The 22,644-nt window shown below is 31.0% G+C and overlaps 1 protein-coding gene across 3 annotated transcripts in view; it reads left to right on the top strand.

Annotated features, from left to right (window-relative positions):
* LOC110999894 (cAMP-specific 3',5'-cyclic phosphodiesterase, isoforms N/G) overlaps positions 1-22,644 on the top strand; it is a 295,372-nt gene that overhangs the window by 121,626 nt on the left and 151,102 nt on the right. Inside the window, exons 1-2 of one of the 3 annotated variants that reach the window (XM_045630593.1) lie at positions 6,569-6,691; positions 9,608-9,826. The exons of the other annotated variants lie outside the window; for them this stretch is intronic. Of the exons in view, the coding sequence (XP_045486549.1) occupies positions 9,675-9,826 (152 nt within the window). The 5' untranslated portion in view covers positions 6,569-6,691; positions 9,608-9,674. Of the gene's footprint in view, positions 1-6,568; positions 6,692-9,607; positions 9,827-22,644 lie in introns of those variants that run through there. 3 annotated transcript variants of the gene reach the window in all.

The raw sequence follows: 22,644 nt of genomic DNA on the forward strand, positions 1-22,644 counted from the left end.
ATATAATAGGTAGTACAATAATTTTACAGTATTCTTAAAAGGCGGACAACGCACTCGCGAGCCCTCTAGCATCGAGACTGTCTATGAGCGGCGGTATCACTTAACATCAGATGAGCCTCTTGCCCGTTTGCCCCCATACAAAAAGCGTTTAATGAATTTTCTTTAAGTTTTTGCTTGCTATAGACAATTATAAAGACAAGTCTTTGCAATATGTCCTTTACCAAATTACTTTACATTTAATCTCAAAATATTTGTTTAAACCAATGAATATTATTAGAAGATATACTATGCTAATATAATTACCTATTAGTATATTACATGTTCAATATACGTGAATTTAACTCAAATACTCTGAATTTTAATGGTAGGATTTGAAGTTGTAGACTACTTAAAGGACTACGTGGATTATTACGCATTTAGTACTCGTAGATAATTAAATGTACGAGTACCAAATGCTATGCTTTTTTATTGATTTTATTGACAATTATTCATTTTTCTATACTAATAAAATAAAAAGAAAAGATTTGAATGTTTGCGATGAATTGGCACAAAAAATACTGGGCCGATTTAAAAATAATAATTGTTAGAAAAAAATAAAGATAATGATATAATAATGTTATGTTACTCAAGGTGTAAAGAAATGCTTATAATATCTTTAATCGCATGCGCTGTGAAAACAATTGATGATATAAAAAAATGTTCCACAAAATTAAAATGCTTAAAAAATAAATGTCTACCCGAGCGAAGCCAGGACGGGCTGGTTTATTTTTTAATATAGTATATTATATTATTTTATTATTTTTTAATATAATAGTTTACAATGTAAGGTCATAGGTACGAAGTGCGACAGTCGGAACCTGTTATTGTCATTACATAGACTTATTACGTATTTACGTAGTCGTGCCCATAGTTCTGTCATAAATGTAAATAAATATATTTTTATAAGAGATATATTAATTTATTGTACATTAATTAAGAATTAGAAATAGCATAATCGAAATGACATTTCTTATTTTAAATACAGGCCCTTAAGAGCCGCAGCCAGTCGTCTATCGCAATACGCACCATATTCATGTAGATTTCAGTGACTGCTTATTTTAAAGATGACCCCAGGCTCTCCTAATTTTTATGGGGTTTATCACAGACCTTCCTCTCTAAGATTTGTAAGATTTTACAGTCTTTTGTTTATTATTTTAAAACATTCAAAAATAGAATGCAAATTTTTTTTATAAAACTATGTTCGAAATTTAAAAATAATGTGCCTGTGATAGAACTACTTGAGACCAACTACGTATAATCGCTCAATTTTGATTAAAATTTAAGCTATTTTTATTATGGAATTAAAGATACAGGTATCACCTATGCCACGTCATCAAATTTGAATTAGTAGACATCCTTACTCACCGGGAAAGAAGACAAAGGCTGAGAGAAAAACTCTCGGTACTCTTTTAAAATAGCAAAATGACTATGTCAAACACCAATATAGAAACGATATAAAATACGTGTGAAATTAATATTTAAAAATTAATAAAAAGTATTTAAAAGATTCCAGTACGAAGTTAAAAGGAAATTGGTCAATCGCAGTTCACGGAAATAACTGTTTCATTCGAATAACAGCGAAAGCGACAGCTTTTATTAGTTTATTGGAACGACGTTTTCTAGTTCTTTTAGTTCCAGCCCTTTTTAGCTTTTATTTGTTGAATATGGGACACAGAGTCAACATAATATACTACTCTTAATAAAGATTGTCTGTGTTTACCTATTAAGTTAGCATATATTATTATTTGTTTTTCTTGGATGTGGTAGGAAAGAAGTTAGAGGTAGAGAAGGATCTAGGACTATCACGTTATATTTTTTACGGTCCTTAGAGGTAGAATATATAAGGAGGAGTTGGAAAGACTGGTGCCGCAAGCTCGTACAAATTTACTTAGGAAAACAAACTTTTACGCTTGTCTTGTGAACCCTGAATGATATTGTATTTGACGGATGTATTTAGATGCGCACTGGCTGAATTGCATTATTTGTAATTATTTATAAAAAGGTTAAGGTTTTATGTTTACTGGTTTTGTTTATATTATGTTCTTTTCCATTTTACCAGTATTAAATTACTAACATAGAAAATTTGCAAATTAATTAATACTTATAAATTTTTGTATCGGCTAGAATATAATACATACAAAATCTCTATATATAGACTATATTTATTCAAAACTGCAGAAATCAGTATATACAATAATAATTTGTAGGGAAAGAGCCTTATCGCTTTGCAAGTGATGCTAGGAGATTAGGGCGAAGACGGGGCGATTGCCGACCTAATGCCATGAGACAACTAAGGATTACGTGGTGTGGGCTTTTCAGGACAGACACGACCGTAACAAAGGATACACAGAAGAAGAATAATGATAGATAAATAGATTTTGTTACCCTTAATTTTATTACCTACTTCCGAATGTCCCCACAGAGCAAATTGAGTATAAACGCAGATTTTATTCCATTAGCTGTATCAAAGCGAGATTATTGCGTTATGTGTCAGTACATTAGACCACACGGCGATGTAACTCGATTAGTCGCTTAGTTTAAAAAGTTGTGGCAAAGATAGGATGTGGGTAGGTGAAAGGTACCACATAATTTCTGTATAAGTTAATTACCATTTACCGTGCATCTTGCTTAGCACATAGGTTGGTGCACTTTATTGTAAAAGGCTAACATAAATATTCAGGTTTTTAGTTTTTATTATGTAGCACTTGCAGAGATATTTCTAACTATATATTATCCGTAGGATATTGTGACGTTCTACTGTACCTAGTCCAATTATACAAATATTACGAACAAAAAAAAAAGATTCAAATCGGTTAAGCCAATTCAGAAGAGTTCAGTTACATACACACGAACAGTAGACTATAGAAGTAATTATTCTTCCTTTTAAGTTAGATCAAATTGCACACGGTGTGCAAATTTAATTCAAATTTGTTAAGTAGTTTTGGAGTCCATAGCGAACAAACAATGTGACCCGTAATTTAAATGCATTAAGATTATAGTTTAGTATGTATGCTGTAAATAAATACAATCAAATCTTGTATCTTCAGAGAATCAAATCTTATTTGTTTATTATATCTTCTATTAACAGAAATAATAATATAAATTTCAACTCGTAACCTAAACATTTTATTTCATACCTTCGTTTAAAACCGCCGGCATTGTAATAGAAACAGCTTAGAGATATTTCAAGCGAAATAAGGATTTTTGTGACAGCGTGAGCCATTTAGACATCGACAAATGTGGCAAATCTCTGAGGGGCGTAGATAAAGCCGCACTCGTATGTTTGTATGGCACATTTGCCTGAAATTTCAAGGTCCTTACGGGCAATTGCTCGATAAAGCGTATTTTTTACGCAGCTTGATAAAAATAATACATTAAGTGAATTGTTTTTCGAACATAACAGTCTAATGGCGGGAAAAAATAATGCTTCAAGTATAGGTTCCCCTAGCTTTAAAATATAATCACACAATTATTTAAGTTGGCGTCTGGTAGATAGTGACGATGACCACAGAGCTGGTGATTTCCTAGTTCAACGATAACACTACTTACTTGTATCGTATTACGTCGAGGATCCTGCCAGCTTTAAACGTACACTGGGGACCCAACTAATTACATTTTTATTTTATTTTTTTTTATTTACAAAAAAAGGTTTAAAATATTTAAATACTGTACAATTGCATTATCATCAAAGTATTACCTCTTAGCCTCACCACTTTGTACTTGCGAAACAGAGCTTGCAAGTTTATGTACATGAAGTTCAATAGCAACGTTGACTCCGTTACTGGAATCGACTTGTTGTGACTTTGTTGTACAAAAATGACTGAAGATGAGTTTCAAGTTCGGACTGAATATCTTGCAATATTTGTAGCGCTGACGATGCAAACTCGAAATTGCGTTTCTCAATCGGTATTATTTAAGCTTATTGTATTTTTTAGTTTTCATGCAGCTATATAATCAAATTAAAAAATCATTTATTCATGTAGGTAACATAATATACACTTATGAACGTAAAAAAAGAAATTTATCTATAATTATATTAATTGAATGCTTTTAATTTTACATTGACTGCCAGTTCACAAATTAAGGTCGTATAACGAAAGAGGAGAACTGGCAATAAACTCTCCGCCACTCTTTTTAATCGCCAAGTTAGTTGCGACGGACGTCGTTGATGGTATTTTGTATTCCACCTTGACGTCCGATGATGAAACTCGCTGCATATATTAATCAGAACAACCCGATCCTCTGAACATCCTTTATGGTAAATGCGGTAGAAGATGCAAAGAGACCATCTCTACGATGATTTGAATCGCTCTTCTTTGGATAGGTTAAATATTGAACCTACTTTGGTAATTCCCACCAATTTCAGCCTTAACTTAATTTACAATAGAAAGAAATATGTAGGAATTAGTAACATTTTTTTTCTGTACTATTTCACACGTAATTTGTCAAAACTGACACATTGTCAACATCTTTGACATTGATGTGTAACAAAAACTAAGAATTCTTGGCAAGAAGTTGATTAATACTACGTTAGTATTTCGGAGATAATACTCGTACAATATTTATTAAACTAATTCAATGTCTAATAAAAAAAATATTAATTGTAATTGTAAATTAAATTAAGTAAATTATTATCTTTGCTATCACGTTATGAAACTAAAACAATGTCACTTTTCTTTAAGGAACTTTCAAGTGTACATTTTTTTCCCTCTTTCACATATCGTGAATATAATCAACAGATAGTCAGAATATTAACTTTATTGACTATAGTTAAATCTTGTATAGGTTAAATGATTTTTATAGGATAAATGTTTAAATATGTATTAAGGTATTTTCTATGCGATACAAAGAGATAGATTAGTACTTTACTCAAAATGATCCTCAATACTAATAAGAGATTACATTGGTTGAACATAATAAATTGATATTATTCAGAAGCATTTCTTGGAGCATTGATGCCTAATCTTACTAGTACACTGTAACTTCATATACGTATAAGACGTTCATATCTGATGGGTAAAGGATTTTTTAGCGATATATATTTTGGAAATTGTCGGTAATGAGATATAAATGTGGCTAATGTAATGTATGAAAATTATTTTTTATTTTGTTAGTATGATAATATATAAATTGTTTTTCTGTACATACTATAATAAATGTTTTATAGAATAAAATATTCTTCAAATTGCAACAATTATTATTGATTTTAAAACAAATGGTGACTTTCACCAGTATAATACGCGTAATAGAACTAATTTGAGTGTGACCGACCAGGCTCCAGAAGATAATCCACTCCTTATATGAAATTGTATTCGTTTTTACAACAAACTCCTAAGCGAAATTAGAGAACTATCACTAAATAAATTCAAAGCCCTTGTTAAAAGTGAATTATTTAATAAAGCCTTTTATAAATGTGACGAATACTTAAATGATCCTAATCCTTGGGATTAATTTGCTCCAGTTCAAACAATTTGTATTAAAAACTTGGCGATTGAAAAGAGTTGCGGAAAGTTTCTTGACAGTTCTTCTTACCCTCTCTACGCCCTTGACTTGCGAACTGGTTGTAAATGTAAACTTACAATTAATTTAATTTGGTTTTTTTTGACGTTCATAAGTGTACATGTTTACCTATATGTATAAAGATATTTTTCAGTTTGAGTTAAAGACATTCTCCAAATAAGTGACTTAATAAAAAGCTCCCTAACTGCCCCTATGTACCTCAAATCTGATAAAAGCCAAGAGGCTGATTGCAGGTGGACTAAAAAATAAAAAAAATGAAAAGCTTGATTAAGAATGGTTTAAAGAGATAAAACGGAAAACTAATTTTATTATAATCAAGCCGTAGTTTCGCCGTTGAAATAATTTTAATTCTATTTATGAATCTGGCCTCGATCTTTGGAACGTTCGAAAATTTGATAAATCCGATATTTCCAGGTGCAAAATTAGCTATTGTGACATTATGAGAAACTGTTGATCTGTAGTATGACATATTTGAAACTCTGCCACAGGCTATTTTGGGCCTCGTATGCGCGTAAACAGTGTCTATATTACAATATCTTTGCAATATTCATAAAATGTAACGTATTAAAATTCTCGACGGGAATAGAATTGCCTATTTCAAAACGTTTCATCTTAATGCGCAGTTGTATTCTTTTATCTGGGAATAATTGTGGGATTAAATTTAAAGAAAAAAAATGTATTTTTTTTTAAATATACCAGTACAGAAAGTATTTTTTATTAACTCTCGGCGATGATTATCGCCGTGATATGACTAATATGTAATACATATGGTAAAGCCGGAAATCTTAGTTTGTAATTTTAATAAAATAAAACAACAAACAGTATTTAATAACTTTTTTTATATATCGCAAAAAATTCTACACAAATATTCAACAAAAACATTTCAAATGGATCTAGTTTTTTTGTTTTTGCAACGGACCAATTAAGTCACCGAAGACAGGGAGTGATGATTGTCAATTTTTAAAGTGTTTTCATGAAAGAGCTTGTCCACAGTTTCATAGTAGGCGTTTTAACGGCGCGCGCGCAGTTGTGATCGCGCTGTGTCCGACGTCGATTGAAATTTTAGTGTGAAAGTTTTCGGAAAAGTGGAAAAAGTGTGTGTTTTTTGTGTAACAATTTGGTTGATTTGTTGGTTGGTATTTGATCATAGTGTAACAATTAAAATTTAATATAACTCCACTTCACAGTCTTAAATTAAATTATATCTAAATGGTAGATAAATACCTAAAGATCGGTGCAACTTATATTTTATGACATAGTAGTTGCCTGGAAGAGATCGCTCCAAAGGGATGAATTACTCTCTTTTTCATTTAATTATATTATGTTTCTGCAAAGAAGTGTTAATAGATAAATAAACATACAATAATATAGATACGAATCTATCATCAAAGATATATTCAATACTACTGTATTTACTATCTTATCTTTGATTTCCTTGTTGCACTTAAACAACGATTGATATAATCATAAACACTTACAATAAAGTATATACAATATATATGTATATGCCTGGAAATATTCTTAGATTAAGAAACGTCTTTGTCTTTCCGTATGTCAAATATTTTGGATTTTAATGATTTTTACTGACGGATTTAGCGACTAATGTTTAAAGAAATATAAATATAAAATATGTTTTTTGCATGGAAACTTAATATATACGAACGAGATACATATCGCCATCAGCCCTCCTAATTTAGTCGACTAGCCTCATTCTGATACGTATCTTTAATGCCCTTTTGAATTGGTTAAATGCGCTATGACGAATTTTAGACAGTATTTGATGATTTAATTGCATATTCATACTTAATTTATTTCTTCAAATAGTTAATACACGGCTTCGGCAAGAACGTGTATTGTAGTGGTGTGTTTCATCTTTGAAATGATAAACTACTATAGAGATAATTGTGTAAAATTATTTTATTAAAGATGCTATAAACATATTGCTCTTTATTTGTCATAATTTATTTATTTATTTTTATTTTATTTGTAAAATGTAGTGAAATAAATAAATAATTTTGGTTTCTTGGTCTAACTATGTCTCGAGTTTGTGAATCATACAGCAGTGTTGGCCTAGTGGCTTCAGCGGGCGACTCTCATACCTGAAGTCATAGATTCGATCCCGGGCTGTGCACCAATGGACTTTCCTTCTATGTGCGCATTTAACATTTACTAGAACCGTGAGGAAACCGACATGTCCCAAAAAAAAGGTCGACGGCGTGTGTCAGGCACTGGAGGCTGATCACCTACTTGCCTATTAGATTTAAAAATGATCATGAAACAGATTCAGAAATCTGAGGCCTTGAACCTTACATGCGCGTCTTGATGTATTTCTCTTATTCCTCTATTGGTAGGTACAAGTCCCTAACTTGACTTAATGTCCTATAACCCTTAGCCGACTCGCTTTGGCCTTCGACCTCGAACGCATGTGTGCATCCACACTGAGTCTCCATGCGTTCGGTCTGAAGCCCCATATTTCAACTCGACAACAACTCCAGTTCTTATTGCCTCAACTGTATGATGCCAGGTTTGCCTGGGACAGCCACGTTTCCGCTTTACTTGCGGGTTCAAGCGACTCCCTTCCAAGTGTGTAAGCTAATGGAAATGCATTAGCGTCGGGGTTTATCGGCACGCTCACAATGTTAAGTCATTGAACTTACAGAAAAATGTTTCTGGTAACTAAATAAAAAATATGTAATAATATTGTGACTCAAAGAACTATAAACACGTTTTATGATAATAACTTCAGCGTCAGAAAAGATATAAACGTAGACGAGAAAGCTCATTATTTTATTAAAATATTAATATTCCGAGCTTCAATTCTGGGAAAGCTTCGAAATTTAAATGTTCTCGACATTAAGATATAACATGTTTGAAAACATAATTAAATCTAAAATTTCTGCGTTGTTATTTCATAATAGCCTCCAGGATCTTTGTATCTTGTTAGCTGTTCTCTTTATTCTATAGGGCTTTAATTCTATAAGACGAAATGATTCTTTAAACATCACGTAATATGTCAATTATCAGTGTTACGAAAGAAAATGATGGGTAGATAGAGGGATACTGTACCTGGCAGGTAGAGGGATTATTATTGTTTTACATTAAATTACCTATGTGAATAAATTATGTTTAAATATTTGTCAAAAAATAGTGTAAAAGTTGGGTATACTGAATAAGATTTAGTGGGCATTTCTTCGATTTTGAAAAAATATCTTATCAGAGATAAATCCTTGTTTAGATGTTTGTGTCGGTTTCATGATAATTTGTAAATCTAGTGATTGACAAAGGCAAGTAGGTTAGTCTGCTATAACTGAGATACGCTGCCGACCTTTTTGGTCTAAGCCGGTTTCCTCTTCAACTTTATATAGAACTTTAGTAGATCAACACTACTATTAATAACACAAGTACAGTTTTTTCCTAAATGAAGTTTACCTTTAGTAAAAATTTATTATGAGTACTTTACACCTGAAAAAGAGCCTAGAATTTGCGTCGACTTCTTATATACATGGAGACAGGTAATTTCACTTGCATTTCCTACTTATTATGTAAATATTGTATTTACATATTCAGAGTCTGGGAAACCCGAGGAGATTGCATTAAAACAAACAGTTGGAAAAAGCTTTGCGAGGCACTTAAAAATTCTACTGTTTTTAAAAGGATTTTTAGAATAAGACTAGAATAGAATATTTCTTATGTAAAGTTATGTTATTATTAGTGTTCTGTATAAACAGTGGGATTTTACTAAATATATATTAAGTGCAAATTAATCAATTAATTTGTCAATCTTGCAAAGCTTGTATTTTTTTAAATAGACGCCCTTTAAATCAAAGATGATTATGATGATGATAACGATGTGACCTTGATGATTCGTGGATTGATCGTATGTCTAAACATAATTTTATAATTCATAACAATTTAAACATTAGATGCTTCAACACAATATTTAAATTACAAATGCATAATTATTTTAACTATAATTAATTACTACAAATAACATCTACTACAACCGTATACCAACCTTACAATCAACCATAATTGTCACATTCAACAGTGTAAAATGTAGAACAGTGACATCTATATTGGACCGCGAAAACAAACAGGTATTTTACACCTGAAATATGCTTCCTATAGCTGAAATGGAAGAGGGCGCCAGCAGGCTTTTATCAGCAAATTCGAACCGTCATAGAAAAACACGTGACCGAGTTGTAACAGCTGAAATTCGAGCTATACGACGCAGACGTGGTTGGACTGTAGTTGGCTCTGAAACTAGGTAAGTAAGGGCTTCTAACTCATATCGCTAGGTGGCGTTGAAATAAATTTATGATTTTTGTTAAATATTCTAATAATTAGCAATATTTGTAATTATGTTAAATTAAATTAGTAGATAAATGATAAAACTCATCATCTCATATCACTACTAACTAACTCTTAGGGTTCTTAGGGTTGTGATATTTTACATCGCATTGTACATTTGTTCCTTTTATTTTAAAAATTAAGTTTGTTTATAGGTTCTATTATATTTAAGACAGGCCTGACCTGAGACCTGTAAATATAACTAACAATATATGCTACAATGAATTTTTACTTTAATTTTACTTTACGCAGCTAGCTGCACCCAAGGGACCGAAAAATATAACTGTTGAAGTCCGTAGATATATTCTGTGCTGGCATTTTTCCAAAATTTTAATACTTAAAGCTCAGTTTGTCACAATGAATATATCTATGTATAGACATAGAAATTCTTTGGAACCTTTTTTGACAGAATTAGAGATCAATAAGAGGACTAATGAAACAAAAGGCTTCTGTAATACTTATTTAACGACAAAATATATATTTTAAAATATTGACAAACCTGAATATAATTGGCAATTACTTTGAGGAATCAGAACTTTCACAAGAGGCTTCCACGGACCTCTTAAATTATTCGTGGCCATTTTTAATTAAATTCACTATTCAAAGGCTTTAGATTTTTTACATAAACTGAAGTGATTCATAATATTTAAGTATACATTTTTTGTTACATAAAAAGCCTACCTACTTATCTATTTTAATTTATAACGTTATAATTAACTGTGAGTGACTCAGGCCCAGCAAACAATGAAAAAACTTATTACGTAGATACTCTTGCGACACAATTTGCAAGCGCCATAAATTTAACTTAGGACTAAATCTTTCGGATTAACAAGATCCGAATTTTGAGATTTTATATTCGTTTATTTATTTCGGCCCATTCAGTACACACAATAACGTTGATTAAGTGTCACGTTGACCTTTAACATAGCATGATTTATGTTTATTTGATTTTGATAAAGTAGGTCATTTTATCACTATAGTATTCTATCTTGTTATTTAGGAATATATTATTATAATGATACTGCTTTCTTTTATTTATTTTTAAATTTATTTAACAGTCATGTAAATGTATTTTATTATAATTTTAAATACATGAACAACACAGGTCTCCACAGGAAGGCGTATGTTGTTCAACAGTTGTAAGAATGTAAAGCATTAGACTTAATTATAATGGATTGTTTGTAAAAACAATTTTTCTTCAATTGTTTTTAATTTTCAATTGTTTTTTTTATATTAATACAATTAAATCGTTTTGATATTAAAAAAATATTGTCATACAAACTTTTTATTTTAGTATCACTCGCGTTTATAAAATTGTTAAGTGAATGTGCTATCGGTTCTCGTCAATTACGCTAAAAGTCAAACGATATAAAAAAAAGCGAAAAAAGTTTTTCGCTTCGGCGCCCGGTGTAGATTAATTAAAATATCACGAATGCAAATGTACGTATATCAATTTTTGTGTTGACATTTTGTATGCTTATATAATGTTTGAATTATTACGACTTAATACACACATTTATTTATTATTTATTTATTTATTCATCACAGACATAATAAGTGATCAACCATAGACAAGAAAAGAATTATTCCATTTGTCAAATATTAATTACATTCGAAATTTAAAAAACTATTACACATTTAAAACATTTTCATTCCTAGGTGTGAGATAATTAAAACGTATTTATGGTTATTAGATTTTATCAACTATGATAATAGGCTATATTTTTGAATTTAGAACTACACGTCATCAGAGTTATTTGTTCAGACTTAAGAAGTTTATTACACATGGAATGTATGATGCGTCACGTAGGTATGTCTTGCTGTTCAGGTGTCACTCGTCCCAGCCACTTTGGCACGTTGCCCGCACGGATATAGTCGGGGACATTGCTCGTATCACATATTTTTGGGAAATCACGTGCAGGCGATAGCCAATGACTGTAAATTTCAGAAATGCAATAGGATTTATATTTTGAATATTTCTGTAAAAGGATTGTAAGTGTATTATTAGATTCTTTTATGATATCAAATACGTATAGAAAAATATGACGTTTTACTCAATAATCCTTTTAAAATGAATATAGTGTGACTAAGATTTTGACCTGTCAATCGAAGCGAACTTTACAAAGAAAGAAAGAAGAAAAAAGTCTGAAAACCTACATACAAACATAAAAGTTTTATAACGATTAATTTTAAAAGTATTCTTACCGTTTATGGTATGTAGCTAAAACATCAAATGTCCTATCTTACATATACACAATAACCTGTAAATTAATTCATTTGCTTACACACTAATTAATTATTTAATTGAAATAACACTGAACCAATCCAATCACGCCCAAAGACGAAATCAAATAACCAATTACCACGAATGATAGTCTCTCAAGCAGACAAACTTGTGTAACCTAGATGGAATCGTAAACTTAATTTGGAATCGTTAATACCAAAAGCCATTTAACGTTTACAGTTTGAAAAGTGGATCTTAAACCTTAAAATTTTCAATCTCTCTCTTAAAGTCAATCTACATTTTACACAATATTCATAGCTGATACCATTGTGCCGAGTACGTGTTGTACTTATTAAGCTACACTTAAATTCAAGTGAGTCAATCAAAAGAGCCTTTTCTTCACGGAAACATTTATTCAAACGGTTCATGGAACATTTATGCTTGAATTGCAATTTATATTAATTCAAATGTAACGCTAGACTAGTCTGTGTGTAGCTCTACGCCGTAGAGGGCCCGCAACTCCATGCTACGAAGTTACCTACATAGCTATTATACGGTAGACAGAGGTTGCGTTAACCGAGGCGATTAATGTGTTAGATTGTAAGCTATCTATCTGTTTAGTCCTTTTCACAATAATATGCCTCGTTATTAAATAAGAAAATTTACCAAATCGAGTAAAGGTCCATCAAGAAAAGAGCATACCCATTCTTAAAAGGAAAGCAACGCAATCGCGAGCCACCTGGCTGTTGGAGTCCATCTTTGTACATATCGTGGTTACACTACGAGAGCCTTCTAAAACAAATAAATTAACCTCGGTAAGTGAATTTATTTAATTTAACTCAGGTTTGAGTTGTGTTTTTTTTATAATCAAATTTAACGATCGTATCCTTATCTGTATCTACAAACGTCCGCGATCATGTTGTGCAAACAAAAGAAAATATACACAAGGACCGCCCTGGATATCCGGAATTACGTAAATATTGACACGCTGAATAAGTATATGAACATGACTACATGAAACTCATATAATATATGTACGGTACAAAGCTATTTTATTTTTAGGTAAGCTATAAAAAATATGTGTGTACTTATGCACACGTTAGTAGAAAACGACACTAACAATTGAACAAAAATTACTCTCATAATTTTTCTCTAAAGTGCCAAAAGAAGTACATAACTTCTAAAAACCTAAATTATTGACAATATCTAACTTCAGGGTGTCGGTTATGTGTGACGGTGTTCGCGCATCATAATAATTTACTGTCATTAGTTTTCCTAACGCGCCAAAAGGAGTATAACTTACTTATAAGTATAACTCTATTATATATCAGTGTTAATTGTTTAATCCGACATAATTGCAAATGTTTTATTCATTTCCGGCAAAAATGTGCACCTTTTCCTTTAGAAAAATACAAACACGTACAAATTAAAACGCATTTATTTGATTACAAAGTATGAAATCAGCTACGTAAAATCAGTATTAAAAAGAATCCCCCATGGCCTCTTATACAACGCAATTTCCCGCCAGACGGACTTTGTACCAGCTCCTCTTCACAATCATGAATCATTTTACTCACCAACGGAGTCTTTTGTTGTGCCTATAATGACGAGGTTTCAATGCTGATATGGTATTTTCACTTCGAATTCTGTATAAATGATAATATAGAAAAAAAAATTGATAAAATTTGATTTGATTATTCAACATTACCTTCGATACAACGATATCATCGGTCATACAAATTTTCAATACCATACGTACGATTAGGCTTCAGTTTTAACGATTACCTCGAGAACAGCCTACAAAATATGTCCAGCATGCATTTTATTGAGGCATATATCGCTTATATATGCCTGATGATGACTGCAGGACTAATCTGGAGAATACAATAAAATATATAAGAAATAAAATGAAATAAATGGTAAGAGCAGTGGTGGCCTAGTGCCTTCAACGTGCGCCTCTCATACCTGAGTAGGTTCGATCCCCGGCTGTGCACCAATGGAGTTTCTTTCTATGTGCGCATTTCATATTTGCTCGAACGGTGAAGGAAAACATCGTGAGGAAACCGACATGTCTTAGACCCAAAAAGTCGACGGCGTGTGTACTGGAGGCTTATCACTTACTTGCCTATTAGATTTAAAAATTATCATGAATAGATCCAGAAATCTGAGGTCAAGACCTAATGAGGTTGTAGCGCCACTGATTTATTTTTATATATGAAATTAATAATGTTGAATAGCTTCAAACAATGTTGTTATAGTCGTGTATAAAACAAATGTGGACTCCCCTCCAAGAGGATCTGCCTATATCTTTCATTTATCTCTCATTTATATGCAATAATTTAAGACTTTTATTGAGGTTAAATATGCGTAATAGAAAATTAAACATTCAAGAAGACTCGCAAGATTTATTCAGTGTATTCAGTAAACTTTAATTATGAAACCTCGTTAAATAACGAGTTCAATGTTTGCGGTTTGAGTTTAACAAATATTAAGTTAAAACATATTCCAACTCTTTATTTACATATCTGATGTTATTATGTTGCTAGGGTTGTTCTGTTTAAAAGTTAACAAGTAATTCTTTTACAATAATTTTGTCAATTACTTATTAGTGTTGGAGTTAGTATGTACTGAAAACGATGACACCTGAACCTAATGTAGTTGTTTCAATGCCTATAGACAACCTGTATGTATGTACGTGGAAACTAAACAATCTCAGTATGCACTTAATAAGCTGTAACAGTACTCTGACTGATCAAAGACAAGGTATTGGGTGAGATCTGACATAATTGCGTCCATTAGTGATAGAGGTATATCAAGTAGTCAGTTGCCGAGTATATCCATTCAATAAAATCAAAACAATAGACACGGTTTTATTTAATTACGTAAGGTGTGGCAAATGAAGTATTTTCGTAAAGGAGTATTTATTAAATATAAATAATACTTTATTTAATTAATAATGATTTAAGATTTAATAATCTATCTTTGGTTAATATTCAACTATCTTTCACAGAAACAAAATGATAATCCAGTATTTATTGCAGAACGCAAAAGTTAAAAAAGAGAAATACTTAATTTAATGTTGGAACCTAAAATTGTATGCATTCAAAAAAAAATATTTTATAAAATAAGATCATCACTTATTCCACGACATTAAATTCGAACCTGTTGGCATCCCTACTCATTCAAACGTATCATTTTCATAAGTAGAACTAGTTAAAAGAAAACAAAACAACTTTTAGAAATTTTGAATTCGTGGGTTCTATTTTCAAAAATAAAATAAAAGTATCCTGTACTTAATAAATGTTTAGTTAAACAGGTATTGATGACTCTTATACCAGCTCCGCATTGTAGGACATTTAGTTCATGCTTAGTATGAACCAGACACATTGTATCGTCACTGCTACAAACAATTGCTTTATTGAATAACCAAATTTTGTAGGAATTAACAGAAATGTACTCAAATTTGTATCTCAATAAAAAATATATAATTTTTTGTTTTAGAAAAATGGACAGCTCGCAAAATGATTTTCGATGGTGTTCTTAAACTATACATTGAATGTTGTGGTTGGATAACAACGTGTGGCATTGTTAATGATTATTTCACAACAAATTTAAACCGAATTTTCATTCAAATAATTACAGAAACTTATGTTGATTTTACAATCGTTGTGTTTCAAAATGAGTTTCAAATATTAACATAATTATATTTTAAATAATAACAAACAGCAACGAGGCAAAATCGAGGTTATGTAAGTCGAATAAATAGGACTTTACAAAAAATATACATATATTATTTAATTGAGATATATATAATGTGTTTAGTAAATCCGTAGCCCATGGAGACAGAATATGTTAACCTTCTGTGTATTGATTGAAACAGTTATTGTTTTCCTAGGAGTAGAACCTTAGTTTCCGGATTAAATATTAAAACTGTGATTACGATTCTTAAAAAAAAACTATTCCGTTTCATTCTTGTCGTCTTTTCATTATTTAATGAATCAGTTAATTCGCGACATATAAAACCTAAAATTCTCAATTAATAAGTATTCAATTAAATCAAAATTCTCTTCTAAATGGAAAGCAAACTTATTTAACATAATGTTGAAACCGGCATGCGCAAGTTATCGTTCGATACCTTGACTAACACTGCCTTCAATTACCCGTACTGTATAAATAGGCTTACAAGGAGAGCTGACGGCAGTTAATAAACTAAGTATATATATATATAATAATGGAATCAAACAATAATATATTCCATCACTTATTGTGTTGGTAACAATTATCTTTAAAAAAATTGGTAAAATAAATAAAGCAAATACCATCTTATATTTTTTAATTAGTGTCCTGTTCTAGTTCCATGTACACTGCATGGAAAATCATAGTCAATATCTTGTTGGAGCTTTTCATGATGCATCAGGGATGCTTGCCATTTTCACATTGTTGGAAAACTCAATCAACTATGATTAAAAATGTACAGTGAAAAATTAAACATTAAACAATCATTTGATTTACTCCTGATATAAACTAACATAGTTTCTACATTAATAAAAAAATTGTATTTGTAATGAATCTCGCAAAAAAACGCACTGTGAGAAAAATGTCCCGACTACCGGCGGGGGTCTTCCCTGAGAAATACGACCTCCAACAATTCAAAATTCGAGCGTACTCCTCCCTTAAAGGCCGGCAACGCACCCACAAAAAAATGGGTATTTATGGCCTGCGACGACTGCCTTTTTGGACGTCCCGCAGCCTCGTTTGCCCCTCTATTATATAAAAAATAAATAGACCTAAAAATCGACGAAGTTTGTCAGACTCAAATGGCTGATCCCCAATCCTATTAAGATAACTTATTCATGAAATACACGCAGAAACCACGGGTCTTATAAAACTACTAGCATATACGAGTATTGTATAAGTCAACCTTATCAGATGTAATAGTGATAATTAAATATTAATAACTTTGAACTGTATATAAATTGCTTAAGACTAAAAGCAGCAATAGATAAGTAAGAACAAACTAATATTGTGACAATGGAAACGAAATAAGGAAGTTATTAAGTGCAAAGTTAAATATAAAAAGCGTATAAATGAACTTCTCATTTACTTGACAATTTAGAACGCCTTTCATTAATCAAGCTTTTTGAACTGCCGGAACGTGTCAGAAATTAGAACATGTCTCACCAAATGTATGTACTAAAATTTTATATTTGAATAACTGTTGAATATCAATAATTGCTAGTAATAATATCCTAGGTTAATTGACATCACAGGGACCTAAGAGCTGTCAGCTACCTTGGACAAAGAATTAGTCTAGCTATTCAAAGAGGGAACGTTGCCAGTATCTTCGAAACCTTGCCTAAAGGGACTCCTTTTAATAATATATTTTTAAGTAATTGTTTTTGTTATATACCTGAGCATTATAATATCATATTAATAGTAATCCAGTGTTGCCAAAATATATCTTGCCATCCAATCTCAGAATAATATATCATTTATAGCTAATTAGGCAAGCTCTCGTGGCATTACATACATTGATATTTAGATCCAAGACATGTATTTCTGGTTGTTCTCGTTCTAAATCAACCAATGAGAGATTACGATGAATCAAGTACAACTACTAATCCACGCAATTTGCCGTATTAAAAAAAAGAGGAAATAAATCTTTAGCCGGAGTAACTGTATTAAATATTGAGTACCAAGGAATCACATTCATCCAACAACGAACAAAGAAGGGAGTTACTAATAAATATATTACATATAATTTATATATGCGAATATTAAGGCTAATTGGAGATTTTTGAGCAAAAATGTATTATAGCTTTGGCTTAAGAATCACAAAAACAAAACAGATTTCAAAATCCGTGAATATATTGGAATTGGAGTGTGTCATCTCCAATATCCGAAATAAGGCCGCTAAAAATACCAGCAGAGCTTTGTAAACTTTATTTATTTCGTAAGTGTAAAAGTATTCGATATTTCATTACAATCACAATACATTAACTTAAATATAACAAAATATTAACCGTAATATTTTTTTAAAATGTCATTTAAACAAAAAAACTTTAATCACTTCACTTGCCGCAAATATATGCTTGTATTATTAAACAGATTTTCATAAATTATGTTTTGTTTATTTATCTAAAATTAATGTTTTTTTTTAATATTTGTCTATTCTCTAAGAATTTAAGAGTAATAAGTAGTATTATTTATTAGTAAATTAGGTCTAACAGCACATTTAAAAATAATTTATCGCTTACATGGATGTAGTAAATTTTTCCATAGCTTTTATGATATCTTATAGAATATTAATATTTTAAACAATTAACATTAAATCCTTAATTTCAAAAATCATATTATCTATTACCCGAATGGTTTCCACCGCGATACTTGTTTGAGAATCGCGTACAGAGAAACACACAAATATGGCAAAGAAGCTTCGTTTTATAATATCTAATAATAAACTTAAAACAATATCCTGCTGTATAAATTGCAAGTTCGAAATTCAAAGCATCCAACTAAAAGCTCTCTTAAGCACAAATATTATTTCTTTCCCGATATTACGAATCAAGAAGCAAAGTCTATTTACAGTTGTATCAAGAAAGAAATAAACTTGCAAGTCATCGTTGCCAGGTGCGGACTAAAATATAGTTTTAAATTCTAAACATTGACCCGTATTATCCCCATATGATTGAAAGATACTTAATTATCGGAGTGTTGTGTTAAGTATACTAAAGATCGTAGGTTCGATCCCCGGCTACCAATGAACTTTCTTTCTACGTACACATTTAATATTGGTTCGAACGGTGTAGGAAAACATCGCGACAGTTGCCTGAACAGAAAACAGTTTGCCTTAGAGGCATATCGATGCCTGCCTGCACAGGAGGCTAACCACCATCTTATCTACTAAATTGATCATAAAACAGATACAAAAATCTGAGACATAAAAAGATTATAGTGCCATATTTTTTAATTAATAATAAACATACTTCACCAATAGGAATTAAAAATATATTTTTTTTTTGGGGGCAAACGGGCAGGAGGCCCACCTGATATTAAGTGACACTGCCGCACATGGACACTCTTTTGTTTTATTTCTCATTTATTCAAATATATTTTATTTTATTTATTTATTAATTTTGAACTACTTAACTCGTATATAACAAAAAAAAACAATTATTCTGTACTAAAGATACAGGGTATGTTTTGAACATTCTATCTTCTAAATATCAAAAGTATTATATTTATTTATATATTTTATATATAAAGAAAACCATTACTATTACTTTCATCTCCCGAACCTTTTGGTCACGTATAATCGTTAAGCTTCTGAACTTCAGTTCTCCGTACTGATGTAATCCGCTCCTGCCTACAAACCTCTACATACATATAACCTTAGTAAGGCAAAGCTGAAAGGCCGTATATATCTACATAGCAATTTGCATATCTGCAATCGCCTCCATGAATGTTTTTAATGCTAGCCTACATTTTCTGTTTACTTTACATTATGTACTGTACTAGATATTTAAACATGTAATGCATACTATTTAATAGACTACATTATTTATAGTTGTAGCTGTTGTTATTTATTTTGTCTATAAATGTATTGCAAGTAAAGTAAAGACCGGCAACGCACTCGAGGGCCCTCTGGCATTGAGGGTCTCCAAATCCCTTAGGACACACACATGGACGGTGGGTAACCGTAAAAAAATAGTAACAAAATGAAAACAAATTTTTCTATAACGACTTACGACGCGTAAAAAAAAAATTTTCAGATATGGAACTCATAATTAACCTTATAATATACCATACTATCGAAATTAATTCCATTCCAGATATCATAATATTTCCGCTTGCCGAAAAGCCTTCCTTTTCAGAAGTCACGACCCTTACATGACACTCTTCGTACCATTTTGAGGTTTCAAAGGAATAGGAAAACATAGAAACACAACAAGGAAATTGCAAGTATATTTTTAAATCCGTAGACTTTTTAGTTTTGGAGAATTTGTCTATGAATCAAATAGTTCGTCATGTTGGCGGCATTCTAACCATTGGACGTTGCTTATACGTAGAGAATGTGCCACCTGTCGATCTGTCGCATTAGATCTGTACTCTATGACCAAAATTCCTACACGAAAATCAGAGAAGTTTATCATAGATTCAGGAACTAATTTAAATAATACTAAACAAGTAGTAATATGCCAAACAGAACATTGAAACATCTTCTCTTATTTTCTTTTGACCATTGTCTATAATTACAAATTCGTAAATAAAGTATAAATTCAAATAAAAATTTATGAAAGGATAAATATAAATATGATTTACAGAAATCATTTGTTGATCTATTTCTGAGGATTTACGTCCGAGGTGTGTCAAGTCGTGCGCAATAATTCTTCATCTACAAACCCCCGCGTACCAACTAATCATGGAAACCGATGTTTTGTTAATCGAGAAAACTTTGCTAATAAAATTTGATTGATATACTAACGCCCGAACCCAACAATTAGTCCATGTTTGTTTCTTATCTGAGATTAGACCGTTACAGACGATCGGCCACCTGTGTAATATCAATCCGGCGATTGGTTATTGGCACACTTTTATCAATATTTGGATTAATATCTCTATCTTAAATGGTCAAAATGGATTGAAATAGGTTATTGCGTTTGGGCGTTAATAATCTACTAGAGACTGCCAAAAGTTCTTCTACCTTTACCTGTAATGAAGGGCAAACTGGCGTTTAATTGAATTTTTAAAGCTTAATCATGTAGAAGGATACACTCCTATGCGTCCCAACCCAAACCTCTTCAACTCAATGTATAAACTTACAAATATTTCCCGAGTAAAAATCCGATAAACATATGAGTAGACTTGTTCATTTTAATTATGAATTTTGTGTCTGCGACATTATAATCAAACAGCGTAGACTCTTGTACGAGCCAAGGCTGTAATGTACACATTTCACTCAATGAGGCTTTCTTAGTTTTAAAAGCCTAGCGATTTTATAAATCGATGGAGTTACGCCCGAGAGTAAACGTGGGTACTGTCTTCAACTGTTCCATTGGATTCGTCGTTACATAGCAATTAACATTTCATCATTTCATTTTTATTTTATTGTTGTACGTGAGTATAGCTCTACTTACAAACAAAAAAAATATCTCATATAAAGTATAAATTAAAAATAGATTTGTTGAACATTATTTACTAGGCTTTACGATCTAGTACAATTATTGTAAATAAATCTATCCTTGATATGTATGTATAGGAATATACAATTTCTAGTACATAAGTAAACATTACATTATAGTTCTCAGCTTATAGAGTACAAAAATATTTTCACGTAATCTTTTACAAAAAAAAATCTTTTTCATGTGTCCTTTAGTTAAGGTTTTTGTTTCTGTTTTAGTTGTTGTCTAAATAAATATATGTATTATATATTTTTGCACTTCTTGTTTGAATTATTATTTTTTCACAGTGGTTGCCTGGATCACTTGATAGCAATAAGGCCGCCAGTAAGCCCTCCTTATCATTTAATTATGTCGATTGTATTATGTTACTACAACGAATAAATAAATAAAATTACGTAGTAACAGTGTTTAAGATAAAATGTTCTATATTTAATACCTTACAAATATCTGCTATCTGTGTCACAAATAAAATCACTTGCCAACATCTTCCTTAATCTAGTGGATTTGGATATAAAATCTCCGACCGCCGAACTGTAAAAATTATAAAGGACACATTAATATATTGCCTTTTATTACTTATCTTAGAAAATATTTTAGCTCTTTCGTTATGAGAGGTAACAATTAGGTTGTTCTTTCAAGAAGTTTCCAGTTGAATCCACTCCTAATTAATCCATACTCCCATCAATCCTATGTGACACAACTCAAAGACCGAACGCCGTTTATTTAACACGCAATTTTCTTTATCTGTAAAATACGATGTTTTAACAATATAGGTTTGCTATTAATAATTCATTTTTAGTTGTAAAATTTGACATAGTGTATTTGATTTTATTGAACCATTTCACACGTTATTAGACCTTGATTCTTATATCTTTATGACTAAACACGCATTACACACTTAAAACGTATCTTGTTCTTAAAAAGAAAAATAAAGTAACTCTCAATCTTTTATATTTTTTCTTCAATTTTGTGTGTGTGTTTTGTTAGTAATAAATGTTGTGTCTATGTCTAAATCAATATTATAAAAATGAAATGTTACATTGTTACTTTTCATTTAATATACTCAAATTACTGCTCTAATAATAATAATACTTTGACCATTAGAATCATCTTTCCTGATTAATATAGGCTATGTAATATTTTTAAATAATCCAGGTATCCGTATGAAAACTTTAATATAACCCGAAGTATGATAAAAATAATATAAACATGTGAATATGTATAATCTATCAAAATCTACAAAAATGTCCACGATACCAAGGCAAATAAAGTTATATGTAGGTAATGTTATGAAGGTGTAATTAAAGGCTTATTAAAGGGATTCAAATC

The sequence above is a fragment of the Pieris rapae genome, chromosome 12 (genome assembly GCF_905147795.1).
Source record: "Pieris rapae chromosome 12, ilPieRapa1.1, whole genome shotgun sequence".
NCBI lineage: Eukaryota > Metazoa > Arthropoda > Insecta > Lepidoptera > Pieridae > Pieris > Pieris rapae.